The sequence below is a fragment of the Amblyomma maculatum genome, chromosome 1 (genome assembly GCF_055883805.1).
Source record: "Amblyomma maculatum isolate TAMU_Amacu chromosome 1, ASM5588380v1, whole genome shotgun sequence".
NCBI lineage: Eukaryota > Metazoa > Arthropoda > Arachnida > Ixodida > Ixodidae > Amblyomma > Amblyomma maculatum.
In genome coordinates, this window is record NC_139344.1 from 461,416,384 (window position 1) to 461,433,540 (window position 17,157).

Genomic DNA, 17,157 nt, shown 5'->3' on the forward strand with positions numbered 1-17,157 from the left:
TAAACCTTTTTGAGGTTTCAAACACAGAGAGGTTGTGCCATCGTTGAGACAGCCGCTCGTTTTGATTCGTCGGCGTCGCATATGATGTGAATATCCGACTTGTTTTGATTCAATCAGAGAAGTACCTAAATCAAATGCAATAGGAAAAACAAGTGTAGACCAAATGCTCTTTTTGTGGAACACGAGCTCTGAGGATTCAGTCGTTTAGCTGGAAAATAGAGCCTACAATGCACGTGTAATTTTGACTCACGCGATGTATACAAATCTGTTTTTCTCTGCTTTTTCGAGACGATTCGAATTTGCTTAGTGCTGGAACACTAAAATAGATCCATAAAGTCGCTCTCGTCTAACACATAAAACGTAGGCGAATAATTTTGAGGCGCCAAGGGTGTCTGAGAGTTTGTCTCTGATTATGAAGAGTTTGAGGAAAGCACCGACTGTACCAATATGCATGTTCCACGACCAAGTAGAACATATTGTCACTTGGTGGTGACAAGGACGATGCCACAAATATAGATTCTGGGAGTGCACTGAAGAAACGGCTTTTTGGGTTGACCTGCGCCCGCAAAGGAACTAAGCGATTCGGCGATGGCGATAGCAACAAGCGTGCTCGGTTGTTGTCGAACGAAGAATGCTGCCACGACGACACGCACTTAATTTAAAGGCGGCGAGGAAGCATCTGGGGAAAGCTGAAAACGGTGACTAGCACAACCTAGAAGATTTCAAGAGCGTGCGCGAGTGGCAGGACTCTCCGAGACACATCTCGGCGCATCTAGCGCTGCAAAGAAACGGATGAAACTGCGCCTCGCGACAAAGAGCATGAACAAAGGAAGAGTACAGAACTTATCTGTGTGCAACAATCACTCTGGTAGGGCCACGTGCCAGCGGCTGTAACCAATACAAATTCGAATGGTATGCGGCATCACTCCCTACCTTAGAAAACATCTCGATGTTGCAAAAAATAAACAGAGGAAACCAAAATTAAACATTAGAAAGCTGAAACCATCCCCGATTCTTTAACGCGCGTAATACGGCTTCAGACTTGCAACATGTACGACTTCTGGGCGCGCGCGTCGCCTTTTTGAAGTTGTACCGTTGGGAATAACTTCACAATCCAGTTGTCCGGCGCGGCGAAGGATTTTGTATGGCCCGAAGTATCGACGTAAAAACTTTTCACTCAATCCACGACGGCAAATTGGCGTCAGTACCCAGACTTGGTCTCCGGACTTGTACTCTGCGTCGCGTCGTCGCAAGTTGTATCGTCGGGCGCGTCGGTGCGTTGTTGGTCTTTAAAGCGCAGCCGGGCCAGTTGGCCTTCCTCTGCGCACTAGAGGTAGGCGGTGAAGTCAAGGTTGCCTTTTGTAACATGCGCCAGCATCACATCGTTCGTTGTCGTGGGTTCCCTGCCTAACACAAGCTTGAACAAGGTTGCTCTCGTTGTCTCCTGGTCTGCCGCCTTAGGCCTCATTCTCACAGCCGGTGCTCCTCTCCGTCGCGGCGGCACCGGGGGGGGGGGGGGGGGGGACACCGCACGACGGATGGAGCGGCGCGATGTTCGAACAGAAAGGGGCACCGGACACGGTCAAACCTGTTCGGGCGGAGCCTCTTCCGCGCGACTCTACATCAGCACTTTTTTTTTCTCCTACAAGAAAAAAAAAGGAGCTGGCAACTGCCCTTCCTGCAGCGGTAGAAGTCGTGTCCTCCGCGTCTGTATGAAAAAAAAAAGCGTGCTGTCTCACGTGCTCTAGTGCAGTTTGGAGCTAGAACGGTTTTCATCTCAGCTTTGGTAATAGTCCAAAATCCGAAGACAAATGAGTAATTATAGCAAGCATGTGTTAAACCGCAGCAAAAACAATGCTCACTCAAATAACATTATTCTTCGCAATCAGCGAAAACATAATGAACTATTTTATCAATAAAAGAATGAATTGTTCACGACAACATGGCAAAATGCTTTTCATACAAGCATTAAAAATCAAGCTAAAAGGCACCAACTGAATCAATATTTCACGCAAATCTGTGGGAAGTCGAGGTTAGCTGAGATGCCCTGAATATTGCAAAATGAAATAAAATCGGTATTTGTTGTCAGGCTCTTGTGCTTTGGGGCCGGAACGCGTTTCCATCGTAGCTTTAACAGCTGCAAAGCACTGCGCGTCCAGCGCGGAAGCAAATGGGTACGAATATTATAAGCGAGTATTAAAGCTAAGTGTAAATGCGCACTCTAGTTACGTTACTCTTGGTAAGCAGTTTAGTCACAGCTTTCATAAAAGAGGTTCTCTGTCTGGCAAGTAGACTGCGGCCTTTCCTTGAACTTCTTTTCCCGAGTGATATACTTTTTCTTTATTTCCTTCCTTAGACCTCCTCCCATACTTGATGTTTTCTTGCTGGGCCATTCATCCACTGTTTGCTTTATTTTTCTCTTTTCTTTGTTTCGTGTTCTCCTCTGCTCCTTTCCTCACCTCGCACAGTTCTTACGTTTCCTTCTTCACCTATGCGGCAGTCATTTTGACTTCTTCGCCTGCCTAGCCAATAGGTTTCACGCCCGACCGAATCTTTACTGTCCCGAACCTTGTTTGCTACGCCGTACTTGTTTTTGTTTCTGGTTGTGTGTATATAATGGGTGTTGGCTCAAATTATGAGCCACATGCTTTATATGATTTCTGTTTGCCAAGGACCTGTTCTGCGTTTGGATCAGCTTAGGTTTGCGAGAAAAACGACCAGCTTAACCGTTTGCAACGAAGTATCGTTTGCGTAGTTCCAGAATGAAAGGGAGTGAAAATCCAAATCTGCTACTTGAAAATAGTGTTAAAAAAAAAATCCCCGTCTCTTATATTCCGCATTTAGAGTCGCAACTTCTCGCCGCTGTTCGGAGTTGGAACGCCTTCTTATCTCAGCTTCAGTACAAACACCACCGGTACTACGAAACAACAAAGGGGTACGAATATATACTGTAGCGTGTGCAACAGAAGCCGCTAGGCGGCAGCTCATCGAGAGTCTCGTGCGCGGACTGGAAGAAGTGGTCTCGTGGCGTTCGAGAAGAAGTTGAAGTCGGCTGCTGTCTCTCAGTGCTCTCTGGACCTACTCTTCTGTGCCTTCTAGGTCAACCCCCCTATTAAAACCAACCTTCTGGTTACGGGCCTAAACGGCTACGTGACACTGGTGGAGGTGAGGCCTTGAATTACATGTCTCGGGCCTCTCGCAGCCGCTCATCGAGTCCCACCCGGCTTCCGCTCGTGTCGACACCCGTTCATCGCTGCAGCCGTCGCCTCCGAGGTCTGGCGCCGGAATTCGCTCTTCTACCTGAACCGACGCCAGCTGATCAGCAGTTCGAGACTTCTGTAATGGCACAGGCAAGTCAGCACCAGTTGCTGCTTCAGCAGCCTCGTACGCCCCCCAGTTTCCATGGCGCTACTGGGGAAGATGTCGACGACTCGATCGATCAGTTCGAGCGAGTGGCGCAATTCAATCAGTGGAGCCCTGCTCAGAAGCTGCACAATGTGTATTTCGCCCTTGAGGACTGCGCAAAAACATGGTATGAGAATAGGGAAGCCAGTCTTCAAAGCTGGGATTCCTTTCGCCAGCAGCTGCGGGACACTTTTTCCAGCCATGACCGCCGTGATCGCGCACGCCGCCTCCTAGAAGCTCGTGTGCAACTACCAAACGAAAGCGTGGCCATGTTCGCTGAGGACGTGACGCGTGTTTGCCGACGGGCTGATCCCGACATGACGGAATCAGCGAAGTTGCGCCACCTGATGCAGGGCGTAAAAGAACCCCTCTTCGCTGGTCTGGTTCGAAGTCCACCTCAAACCGTCGCGGACTTCATCAATGAAGCTACCCTCATTGAGCGAGCCCTGCAGCAAAGATACCGGCGCACGGAGTCTGCCTGTGGTCAGCCCTTCAGCAGTGTGGCCACATTGAACGGATCCACTGACGATCACTCTCTGCGTGAGCTGATCCGCGAGGTAGTTCGCGAGGAGCTCCTCAAGTTCAACCTTGGATCGCCTAACCTGACTGCCGTGGCTGTCACCGAAGCCGTGCGGGAAGAAATACGTCAGACATTGTCCCCGCCTGAGTCACCATCGGAGCCACGTTCTATGAACTACGCAGCGGCTCTTCGTCGGCCTGCAGTGCCTCCTGCGCAACAGCTTCGATTCGAAGCACAACCGCCACCCACTTTGCAGCCACCGTTCTACCAACCGTCCTTCCAGCCGCCATACCAGCAGAGCCTCGTCATACAGCCGTCCGCTCCTCAGCCACTATACTACTAGCCTTCCTACCAGCCACCGCCCCAGCAGAGCCCCGTCATGCAGCCACCGGTTCGGAAGGCAGACGTCTGGCGCACTCCTCGCCAACGGCCGCTGTGCTACCACTGTGGAGAACCCGGCCATTGTACCGTCGTTGTCCATACCGTGAGCTCGGTCTTCGGGGTTTTTCTCGGGATTCCCCGCGTCTCCGGGTCGGCGAACGCCCTCCAGAAACCGCCACCCACTTTGCAGCCACCGTTCTACCAACCGTCCTTCCAGCCGCCATACCAGCAGAGCCTCGTCATACAGCCGTCCGCTCCTCAGCCACTATACTACTAGCCTTCCTAGCAGCCACCGCCCCAGCAGAGCCCCGTCATGCAGCCACCGGTTCGGAAGGCAGACGTCTGGCGCACTCCTCGCCAACGGCCGCTGTGCTACCACTGTGGAGAACCCGGCCATTGTACCGTCGTTGTCCATACCGTGAGCTCGGTCTTCGGGGTTTTTCTCGGGATTCCCCGCGTCTCCGGGTCGGCGAACGCCCTCCAGAAATCGAGGAATACCTCGCAACCCGTGCAACCTCTTCAAGCAGCCGTACACAGTCTTCTCCCGCGCGCTACTCGTCACCTAGCCGCCGTGATTTTAAAGATGCGCCGAGGCGCCGGTCGCCAAGCCCACACCGGGGAAACTGAAGGCGGCGACCTCAGGGGGGCAGGTTGCTGACGAACGGAACCGATATCCCGAAGACCCCCCCGTGACGACTCAGTCCGATGCTGTGACTAGGATGCCGCCGCCGCCACATGAATCCGAAACTCCCAATCAACCTCAAGCCGATCAAGTTGTTAGCGCCGACCTTTCCGTTCTCGTCGACGGACACCCAGTAACAGCTTTGGTAGACACCGGAGCAGACTTCTCAATAATAAGCAAAAATTTCAATAATAAGCAATAATAAGCAAGCCAGTATCCAAGATCAGCATAAATGCGCACTTCTATAATATTTATAATATTATTCATGGCCGCGAGAGAAAATCGAAGAAATATATAGGAACATATATAATTAACTCTGTCATCAATAAAGGAATGGGTCGCCAGAACTTGCAAGATTTCTTTTGTACACTCATTGAAACATACCACTGAAACGTCGTGACGTTTTGCAGAGGTCATGTTTAGCTGTGCCACCGCGTGATTCTGTTCTCTCAACGGTATGGATGGATGGATGGATGGATGGATGGATGGATGGATGGATGGATGGATGGATGGATGGATGGATGGATGGATGGATGGATGGATGGATGGATGGATGGATGGATGGATGGATGGATGGATGGATGGATGGATGGATGGATGGATGGATGGATGGATGGATGGATGGATGGATGGATGGATGGATGGATGGATGGATGGACGGACGGATGGATGGATGGACGGACGGACGGACGGACGGACGGACGGATTATAGGAGCGTCTCCTTTGAAACTGGGTGGTAGCAGTAGCCATCATGCTATCCTGCTAATTTTTCTCCCTATATCTTAGTTATTGATAGAATTGAACGGCGGCGCCACACGGAAACGGACACAGACAAGAAGGGGACACCACATGCGCACACTACCAAGTATTTATTAAACGGAAAGGTGGCATATTTATACGTCCATCTCAAGCATCAGACTCATCGCCACAGTCCGCTCCAAACCCAACACGTGAACGCCGAGCAGCACCAACAGGAAATCAGACAAGATAATTCTAACCTCAGTAGATAAACTATCAACAACGGAAAAAAACACATTTTTTAAAACGGAAGGCAGGCCATATCTCATAGCAAATGCAGTGTGGACCGAAAACAGCAGAGTAATACATGAAAAGCGACCAGCCCGAACCCTAACAAATAAAAAATGAAACGATAAAACAATCGTAGCAAAAGCAGAGTCAAAACAGTTAAGCAAAGGCAGTCAGAACCCTAAGCCAACAACAAAAGACGATCGTAGCAAAAGCAGAGTCAAAACAAATGAAGCAAAAGCAGTCAAAAAAACTAGGCCAACAACAACAAAAGACGATCATAGCAAAAGCCGAGTCAAACAAAGGAAGCAAAAGCAGTCAAAAACCTAAACCAACACCAACATTCGTAGCTCAAGGAGAGTCAAAGAAATGAAGCAAAAGCAGTCAAACACAATCGTATACCAAAGGCATAGTCAAAAAAAGGGGAGCAAAAACAGTCAGGAATCTAAAAGCAACTAAAAACGATCGTAGCAAAAGCAGTCAAAACAAAAGAAACAACAGCGGTCAAACCTAAAACAACAGCAACAAAAAGCACTGGTAGCAAATGCAGAATCAAACGAGCGACGAAATTAACAACCCGCCTAACTAAACATCACAAGGCCGTTAAAAATTCCTGGCTTAAAGTCGCACAGTGCATGCCGTCACAAAATATTATCAAGGAATGAAACTTCATTTCTACGGAGGGATACAGACGAGTCGGTAACACAAATGCTACCCTTCTTTTTGATCATAAAGGCTTCAAAAATTTCCCGTGCCACCTGATCGCGACTCCTGCCCAGGATCCTTATACCGTTAAGCATTGGCTCACGGTTCCATTCTTTGCAATGGGTAGACAAATTTAACCGGCCTCCGTTTTCTAACGATTTCTCATGCTCCCGTGCTCTGTCGTTAGTACAGCGACCCGTCTGGCCTATATAGACCCCTCCAGACGGGTTACATACCATTACATAATATGGGCAATTGTTTCACTGGAGTTACCACATAATGCACATGCGTCAGCTTCATTGTAGGGTCCTCTGAGCAGCGTCACCTGGCGACAGATAGCGGAAATATTTCAAAAATGAATAAGAGCGCATTTAAAGCCTGTCGCAGTCATTGCTTCAGTGGCGTGCGGCATTAAAGATCGAAGCATCGCAACTAATGTGCACGTGGTGCGAACTGTTTTGGAGTGTTGTGACGCAATTGGATCTCGAGTGGCAATGATACAGCTGGATCTCGCCAAAGCATTCGATCGCGTTTCGCACGATGCCTTGTTCGAAGTATTGACACACTCAAACATAGGGCGAGTGATTGAGGAATGTGTTCGGATGGTGTATGCGAACTGCACGACACGGATAATTGTGAATGGAGAGCTCACTGACAGCATTCGTGTGCTGTCGTCAGTGAGGCAAAGCTGCCCCCTGTCACCCCTGCTGTTTGCGGCCTACCTCGAGCCTCTCTGCCGGTCTATCATAAACAATGAACGTATAACTGGTTTTATGCTACAGTCAGCACAGGTCAAAATGCTGGCATATGCAGATGACATCGCTGTATTCTGTTCAAGCAGAGAAAGCATTCAAGAAGTTACTGCCCTTGTTGAAAAATTTTGCCGACAGACAGGCTGTGAAGTAAATTGGGAAAAAAGTGCCGGTTTCTGGCATGGAGACTGGGATGTTACGCCTGAATACTTTTCTCGTTTGCAATGGTCAAAATTGCCGACCCAGTATTTAGGCGTGCCGCTTGAATCGTACCAAGATCCCACCCCTTTCTGGGCTGGCCAAGCAGAGAGAGCGAGAGAGAAAGCTGATTCATGGCAGCGCAAGCCGTTGTCAATGTTCTCACGCGCTTATGTGTGCAATGTTTTCCTTGTGGCAAAGATATGGTACGTAATGAATGCGCTTTCGGCGACGCGTGTTAGCATTCAAAAAATTCATCGTGTCTTTGCCGTTTTCATGTGGGCATCAACATGGGAAAAGTGCAGCAGAACCAACCTCTTTCTTCCTGTTAAGGCGGGGGGCTTGGGCCTTGTGCATCTCTTTTTGCGACAGGTTGTCTCGCGTTTTTTTTTTTTCCTTCGTGATCAAAACGACAAATTCTTGAGGACGGTCATGCAAGTACGACTGTGTAAAATGCTTCCAGAATACGTTGTCTGTTCTGGTGAGAATATGAGTGGCGCTTTAAAAGGGTACATGCGCGAAGTTGTCTTGTCTTTCAGAATGTTGCATGCGCGTTTTTCAATGGAATACTTGAGCAAAGTGTGTAAGAAGAAGCTGTACAAAGATCTTCTGGATGTGATGAGACCGTTGCCGATTTACCGTGCACCACACCGTGGAGGCCCCGGATAGGATGTCTTAAAGCGTGTGAAAAAGATTCCAGTTAGGCCTTCAGTTAAAACGTTCTTCTTTAAGCTACATTCCAACACATTACCTGTTAAAACCTGGTTACATGAAAGAGGCTTATTCGTTCCCTGGACAACAGACTGTCTCCTTTGCAAAAAACCAGAGACAATCGAGTACGTCTTTCTGGATTGCTGGGACCCAGTCTTTAACTGGCATGTTCTCCAGAGAACACTAAAGAAAGACCTTCCGTTAGATCTGTATGGCATACGGTTCCTTCCAGTCGAGAGTGAGGGTATTCCTTTGGATTTAGTCATGGTCTTGGGCCTCCACAGCCTGTGGAAAACAAGGATGCAAGTGCAACATGCAGATGTCAACACGCGTTCTGTACGCGAGAACTTTATCGAGAGTGTGCTGCTCCTTAGAGAAACGTACCGGGTGCTTTCTGATCCACCTGACTGGATCAGTGTGCTCGATGAACTGGCTGTCCCTAAAAAAATTTTAAACCTTTCGTGACAGCCGAAGTCTGGTTGTTGCGAGTTTTACCATTATTGTGGATCTTTTTTGAATTGATGTGAGCTCAAAACAGGCAATAAAGAAAAAAAAATTCAGTGGCGTAATGGATTGACACTACTTACCTGACCACTAAGCGAATACAACATCTGTTCGAATGTTGTAGTGCAACTTTTTTCTGTTTTTTTTATCTCTTTTCAAATCGCGACGTTAAATTAAGCTACTAAGATCTCGCCTGGAGTGTGTTGCCCTTTAGGTCACATTATGTGATGTTTTTAATTCTTAATAGCCGTGAACAGAGCCACGAAGTGACGGCATGACAACGGTAACACTATTCATTTACCTTCACTGTAGCCATTTCCTGCCTTCAATGAGTGTCAGTCAAGTTTAGGTTGTGTTGAGACACACCTCTGGGTAACAATCGCCGCTTAACCCGCTGAGAGGCAACCAGTGATGAGAAAGAAGTTATAGGACCCTACCGTTGAGGAGACGGAATTATGCTGCGACACCCGGTGCATAGAAAAAAAAACGGCATCTGTTGTCTCTTGTAAGCGAGCGCTTCTCGGGGCAGCAGATAGGAGCGCAACTCACGCTTTTTTTTCTACCAATTTCTAAGCGCCTGTTGCACTTCATCACGGACAGCATCCGCAAAATTGTTGGAAAGATGGAAGAAGCCGGTGAAGCTCGCAGATAAGGTCTCGCAGGCTGTTAGGCTTCTGTACACTGGTTTAAGACATCGGCATTGTGGGCGCATGCCTCAATGCTCATCTAGATGGACGACGAAGCCACTGTTGTCGACGGATTCCTAGCAAAGCCTAGAAAGGGTGATCCTTTCACTCCTCTCATTATAGGTCACCTCCTCCATGTTTAGGTTAGCTCGCCGGAAGAGGCGCTTCATGTCGTCGGAGTAAACGATATTAGGTTTAGGGCTCGCGTGGCTCATCCCACCGCTGACGCCAGTTAGGTTTGGGGCTCGCGTGGCTCATCCCACCGCTGACGCCAGCTAGGTTTGGGGCTCGCGTGGCTCATCCCACCGCTGACGCCAGCTAGGTTTGGGGCTCGCGTGGCTCATCCCACCGCTGACGCCAGCTAGGTTTGGGGCTCGCGTGGCTCATCCCACCGCTGACGCCAGCTAGGTTTGGGGCTCGCGTGGCTCATCCCACCGCTGACGCCAGCTAGGTTTGGGGCTCGCGTGGCTCATCCCACCGCTGACGCCAGCTAGGTTTGGGGCTCGCGTGGCTCATCCCACCGCTGACGCCAGCTAGGTTTGGGGCTCGCGTGGCTCATCCCACCGCTGACGCCAGCTAGGTTTGGGGCTCGCGTGGCTCATCCCACCGCTGACGCCAGCTAGGTTTGGGGCTCGCGTGGCTCATCCCACCGCTGACGCCAGCTAGGTTTGGGGCTCGCGTGGCTCATCCCACCGCTGACGCCAGCTAGGTTTGGGGCTCGCGTGGCTCATCCCACCGCTGACGCCAGCTAGGTTTGGGGCTCGCGTGGCTCATCCCACCGCTGACGCCAGCTAGGTTTGGGGCTCGCGTGGCTCATCCCACCGCTGACGCCAGCTAGGTTTGGGGCTCGCGTGGCTCATCCCACCGCTGACGCCAGCTAGGTTTGGGGCTCGCGTGGCTCATCCCACCGCTGACGCCAGCTAGGTTTGGGGCTCGCGTGGCTCATCCCACCGCTGACGCCAGCTAGGTTTGGGGCTCGCGTGGCTCATCCCACCGCTGACGCCAGCTAGGTTTGGGGCTCGCGTGGCTCATCCCACCGCTGACGCCAGCTAGGTTTGGGGCTCGCGTGGCTCATCCCACCGCTGACGCCAGCTAGGTTTCGGGCTCGCGTGGCTAATCCCACCGCTGACGCCAGCTAGGTTTGGGGCTCGCGTGGCTCATCCCACCGCTGACGCCAGCTAGGTTTGGGGCTCGCGTGGCTCATCCCACCGCTGACGCCAGCTAGGTTTGGGGCTCGCGTGGCTCATCCCACCGCTGACGCCAGCTAGGTTTGGGGCTCGCGTGGCTCATCCCACCGCTGACGCCAGCTAGGTTTGGGGCTCGCGTGGCTCATCCCACCGCTGACGCCAGCTAGGTTTGGGGCTCGCGTGGCTCATCCCACCGCTGACGCCAGCTAGGTTTGGGGCTCGCGTGGCTCATCCCACCGCTGACGCCAGCTAGGTTTGGGGCTCGCGTGGCTCATCCCACCGCTGACGCCAGCTAGGTTTGGGGCTCGCGTGGCTCATCCCACCGCTGACGCCAGCTAGGTTTGGGGCTCGCGTGGCTCATCCCACCGCTGACGCCAGCTAGGTTTGGGGCTCGCGTGGCTCATCCCACCGCTGACGCCAGCTAGGTTTGGTGCTCGCGTGGCTCATCCCACCGCTGACGCCAGCTAGGTTTGGGGCTCGCGTGGCTCATCCCACCGCTGACGCCAGCTAGGTTTGGGGCTCGCGTGGCTCATCCCACCGCTGACGCCAGCTAGGTTTGGGGCTCGCGTGGCTCATCCCACCGCTGACGCCAGCTAGGTTTGGGGCTCGCGTGGCTCATCCCACCGCTGACGCCAGCTAGGTTTGGGGCTCGCGTGGCTCATCCCACCGCTGACGCCAGCTAGGTTTGGGGCTCGCGTGGCTCATCCCACCGCTGACGCCAGCTAGGTTTGGGGCTCGCGTGGCTCATCCCACCGCTGACGCCAGCTAGGTTTCGGGCTCGCGTGGCTCATCCCACCGCTGACGCCAGCTAGGTTTGGGGCTCGCGTGGCTCATCCCACCGCTGACGCCAGCTAGGTTTGGGGCTCGCGTGGCTCATCCCACCGCTGACGCCAGCTAGGTTTGGGGCTCGCGTGGCTCATCCCACCGCTGACGCCAGCTAGGTTTGGGGCTCGCGTGGCTCATCCCACCGCTGACGCCAGTTGTTACATGCGGCTCGCAGCCCCATCGGTAGCGTTGGCCTTGCGGTTTAGTGTCTCGGCGGACGGCATCAACGGTCCCTGCAAAGGCGAATAGTCTTCTAACAAAACCACGTTTAATAAAACATCATGAAGGAACGGGCGGAGAAGCTCACCCGGAGAGAATACTGACACTCTCACACAGCTGGTGTCTGGCGTCACTTCTGCAACGCCTCCCGAGTAGTCTCTGTCGCAGCGGAGTATGCCGCTGCTTTTTATAGGCTTGTCTGTTCAGAGGGAAAGGGAGAGTCCGCAAGTCTGAACAAGACAAGATGACTCAATCGTCGGTGGCCCGACCGAATCTCCTCCACCTCCTGCAGACGGGCGAGGGCGACACACTCTCCCTCGAGCGCCAGGCTTGGCCAGCGTTTGCACACACACGCATGCACACACACTCAGCTCGTGGCACGAACACGACGAGACACGTTCGCGGAAGAAAGCGTTGGCGGCCGGTCGGACGGCACTGAAATGGCCGAAACGCTCGCTGCTTTGCCTGTTTCTGCGCTGTGGACGCGTCAGCTGTCGCACTTGTCGGTGGCGAAACGTAACAACGAGGAGAGACTCATTTGGGAGCTGAATTCTTGATAAGAGGACCTGAGATCTTTGTTTTTTGACGGAACTTGCGAAGGTCGTCAAAAACGCCGCTTTGAACGTATCCCAGTCCTTCAATGTAGTCATACTTGCCGAGTTTTGAAGCGTCGTTCGAGCGATTAAATGATGCCACACAGTCAAAAAAGGTCCATCCAGTCTTTCGCATCTTCAGCAGTGAGTTCGTGGAAAATGAAGGGCTCTCGGGACTGCAGTAAGACCACCGGTGTTGTAGGCTCGGCCATTGTAAATGTTCGTGCCTTCTTGAGGGGTTGAACAGTGTCCGGCAGAAGACCGTGTTCGGGTTGGAGACCTCAAAGTCGGTGGCTGGCTCAGTGACCTGAGGTTCGTCCCCCAGAGTGACAGAAACGACGCTAAGGTCTTCGCTTCGAGGGGTAGGTCGGCTCTCAAAGGGCAGCACCTCCACCAGATGTCACGTGGCGGTGGCAAGACCGTTGACACAAATCGAGATTTGGGAGTGCACTGAAGAAACTCTTTATTGGGCTCACTTGCTCCCGCAAAAGTAAGCGATTCGGCGCTCGTTGGTGGTGGAACAAAGGATGCCGTCTCAAGTCGCAAACAGTGACTTGAACAGCCTAGAACATTGTAGGCGCATGTGCGAGTGGCAGGAATCTTCGAGACGCATCTCGGCGTATCTCGCGCGGCAAAAAAAAAAGAAAATTATTAAAGCCGCGTCTCGTGAAACAAGCGTGAACAAATAAAGAGGACAGAATTGATCTGTGCGCTACAATCACAGTGATAGGGTCACAAGCTAGTAGCTGTAACAAATACAGATTCGAATGGTGTGCGGCAATATGGAAACAAAAAAGCATAGGCAGTTATCTTCGCGCCGTATTGAGGTACCTAGTGAGCGAAAAAGTACGCGCGGCTTTTTGTGCGAGTAAAAAGGAGAGATGCTGCTTTATCAGCATTTATAAGCCTCCGCTATTCACTACACTACTTCAGTACGATGTCAAACCTGTTTGTGTAACAAAGTGATGAGTCGGAATTGTGACGTTGCTGTAAACATGACGTTAAATGCGAGCAGCCACCCAGGCATGATGTCGCGTTCCATTCGATATGAGCATTACATAACTGAAAGATACATTGCGGACAGGATATAGAAAGACTCATGCTTTACCACATACTTCACCAACCGAGGCAGCACAAGCGCTTAAGAATCGCGGGTAACAAGAATGTGTTGTTATAACAGTGGTTTCAAATACCTCGGCTTAAGCCCTACGTTTTAACGAGGCCGCGTTTAAGGCTCCGTTCTACATCAGGCGTCGAGGATGTCGGGGGTGGTGCTGTAGGCGAAACACCCGGACACCCGACTAGTTAGGGATAACAAGTGACAAGGCCTCGATACCGTTTAATAGGACATCACGGAACCACTCCGTATAGCAGAGGTGACAGGAGCTTCCAGCTCGGGCTAGTACATTAAAATAGGAGCGTCACATGGGAATCTCACTCGGGATCATTAAATAAGGACTCGCACACGCTGGCCCTGGACCCCATATACACTTTTATACGACTTTCTTATAAATTGGTAGTATATATCCACTTCAAACCTCCTAGTCTGATGAGCCTGATGAAAATATGAAATGCACCACATAATAGATAAATGATTAAGTGAATCGGAAAACGAGTTTGCGCGAAAGGAGATTCAGACGGACAGCCCCAGACGGAAGCAGTAGCATAGAATCATCGTGCCCTTAAAGGCGAACGCTTAACTCTAATAAATATTTTGCAGTAAAGGACCTATACCATGACGACCTGTATTTGATATCGCATAAAACAAGGCTTTATCACTGAAAAAAAGGCTTTGCATCCGGCTCTAAGAGGCGACCCTCACTATTCGCTGCAAAGTTTATGCTGATCAGATCAGGTATTCTTGTGGGAAGGATGAGCAAAACGCCGTACCTTTGTAAAAACGCCGTACGCGGTAATGCCCGATAACAAAATTATAGCAGCGTTACTGCCTTATTTCTGTTTGACTAGAGGAAATGAGCACATGCATAGAGCACGTTTTACAAGCGTACCACTTAACCAAACGAAAGTGCTCCTCTTGAATCTGCAACTAAAACCCTTCAAACATGACGCTAAGAAAAAATACACCCAACACGTCACTCAAAATGCACGGACCGTCATGTTATTCTATCGTCTTTGTGCGAACTTTCTCAGGGAACTGTACGGACAAAATGTGTTGACAATGGATAACAACAAATTCCGGAATAGGTTGAAAAATAAAATTATTGACCAAATGAGGTATTTCTTTGGCAGTCTTGTTCAGCCCTCATCATGGCTACACACAAATTGTGCGAGTTACATATTAGAGCAGGATTTCGCGGGACGGTATTTGTTCCACAGTAGAGACTTTCAAGTCGTCGGAAAACTGATATGTACATAAAGTATTTCAAGATGCATACAAAAATATCACGTTTTCCCCGTAAAGTTTATTGCTTCATGGGAATCGACCTTACGTGGTGATCACTTGAAAAGGTTCGTAAGCCGGTTAAATGGTCCTGTGTTTAAATGCAACCAGAAATTAGTCTGACCGTCTTCATAATCGCACCTTTGAAATCTTAGAGTTCTTTATTAACATCCTAGCTGGTCTTCGAATTGCTGGCACTAGACATTAGGAAAAGCAATAAAACCAAGCCGCACCCAACAGCATGATCAAAACGTTCTTCACTTTTCTTTTTTCAGGGTGTTTTCAGTGGGTGACACCAGGAACCGAAAATGATATTCCTGAAGAATGCAGCACTGCAATGAAAGAGCAGTGTCCTGGAGCTATCGACCTCTACAGTGATGAACTCTGCAAATGATATGAACATCCACAAAGATTTCAATCCCTCAAGCACCAACAAGACGATTAAACTGTCATATGTTCGCCCCAATAAAACAGAAGCATTGTCAATTCATGAAGCGGAAGGCCTCATCTTCAAAAAAAAAAAAACTGGTCCGCGAGCCATGGTCTCGCCCGACGAGTGACTAATCCAGTCTCCTAAAAACACTGGTTTATTCCGGATGAACAAAAAAGCACAACAAAGAAACATGAGGCGCTACTGCGCTGAGAACAGGCTGTTCATGTGTGTGACAATAGAACACCAACAGAAAGCGGGAAGAATGTCAGGGCTTTACCGCGGCGAAACAAAACACTGAGGAGCGAATGTTTTCCAGGTTTCTGTTGACCCGCTCTGTGATGTTGGCCTGAGGATGGTAGGGCGCAGTTTTTTTGCGCTGCACCCCAAGAGCTTTGCAGGTGTCAGCAAAAATCCTGCCCGTAAGACTTCGCATTATCAGTGATTAGCTGTGCCGGGAAGCCAAACCGAATGAATGAGTCTAAGAGTTTATCCCCGATTACATTTGAGTGCAGTTTACGCAGCGGGTATAATTCAACCCATTTAGAAAAATGATCAGTGACCACTATCAAGTAGCGATTTCCTTTCACAGATCTAGGATAAGGGCCCATTACGTCGCAGGCAACAATTTCCCACGGGTAACAGCTCTCCACAGGTTGCAAGAAGCCCGGTGGTTTACCTCCCCTTGCCTTCGCTGTCTGGCATGTAAGACAAGTACGGACGTATGCCACGACGTCCTTTCTCATGCAAGGCCAAGTCACGATGCGACCGAACTTTTCATATGTTTTCTTGCCATCGCTGTGGCCTGCAAGGCGTGTGTCATGAAAATACTCTAAAAGGAGCTTGCGAAGGCTCTTAGGGACGACAACACGAAATGGGGACTCACCACCATCTGTGTCGGCAGCGGGTATATATCTCAGGAGTAGTCCAATCCCTGCTTCCAGGTAGCAGTCATAGCTGCCGGTAGGCGCTGTGGTTCCTGCAGGGTTGGCGCTGTCCAGGCCTTTTCGTATTTGGATGCACTGAGGATCGCTTAGCTGAGCTTCGAGCAGCTGTTGACGGGAAACCAGCGTGCCCCAGGCATCAGCGGCTTCTGCCATCACCAGGACTTGTGGTGCTTGGTCGCCATCTGCAGGTAACGGAGCTCGCGACAAGGCGTCGGCTGCCTTGTTGAAGGTGCCTTTCATGTATTCCACCCTGTGAATATATTTCTGAAGAGCGAGCGCCCAGCGGGCTAGACGGCCGCCTGGGTTTTGCAGCTTTGACAACCAAGACAGTGCCTGATGATCGGTTTGAATCGTAAACTCAGCCCCATCCCAATACATGTCAAACTTTTTTAACGCAAATACAATGGCCAAGCACTCTTTCTCTGTTACCGTGTAGTTTCGCTCCGGTGATAAGAGAGTGCGACTTGTAAATGCCTAGGGGCAAAGCTTTCCTTCGTGCTCCTGAAGCAAAACAGCACCGATGCCATACTCACTTGCATCAGTCTGCACTGTAAAGGGCCGGTTTAGGTCCGGGAGCCGCAGAGGAGCAGTATCAGGGATAGCCATTGACAGCTCCCGAAACGATCCCTGCTCCGTGTCCGTCCAGAACCAACGGGCACCCTTCCGGAGAAGCTGATGAAGGTGTCTTGCCAGGTCCACACAAGTTTGGAATTAAGTGGCGGTAGAAACCCACCATGCCCAAGCATCGCTGCAGGCTCTTGACGTTTGTTGGTGATGGCAGCTGCAATATGAACTGCAGTTTCTCCTCGTGGCCGGACTGTGCTCTGTTCAACAATGAAACCAAGCAGGTTGATTCTGCGTGAAACCAACTGCACTTTGCGGGGGTCAGTGGTGATGCCCGCGGCCTGCATCCATTGCAAAAAAGTGGTTAAATGGATCAGATGTTCATCTAGGCTTTCTGAAAACACGACGACATCATCCATGT

General features: G+C 50.7%; 1 protein-coding gene across 1 annotated transcript in view; it reads left to right on the plus strand.

Annotated features, from left to right (window-relative positions):
• The window catches only part of LOC146209787 (uncharacterized), a 28,290-nt gene extending 13,027 nt beyond the window's left edge, over nt 1-15,263 (plus strand). Inside the window, exon 4 of the mRNA XM_084587455.1 lies at nt 15,071-15,263. Coding sequence (XP_084443581.1) covers nt 15,071-15,189 — 119 coding nt within the window. The 3' untranslated portion in view covers nt 15,190-15,263. The remainder of the gene's footprint in view (nt 1-15,070) is intronic.
• The last annotated feature ends 1,894 nt before the right edge of the window (nt 15,264-17,157 follow it).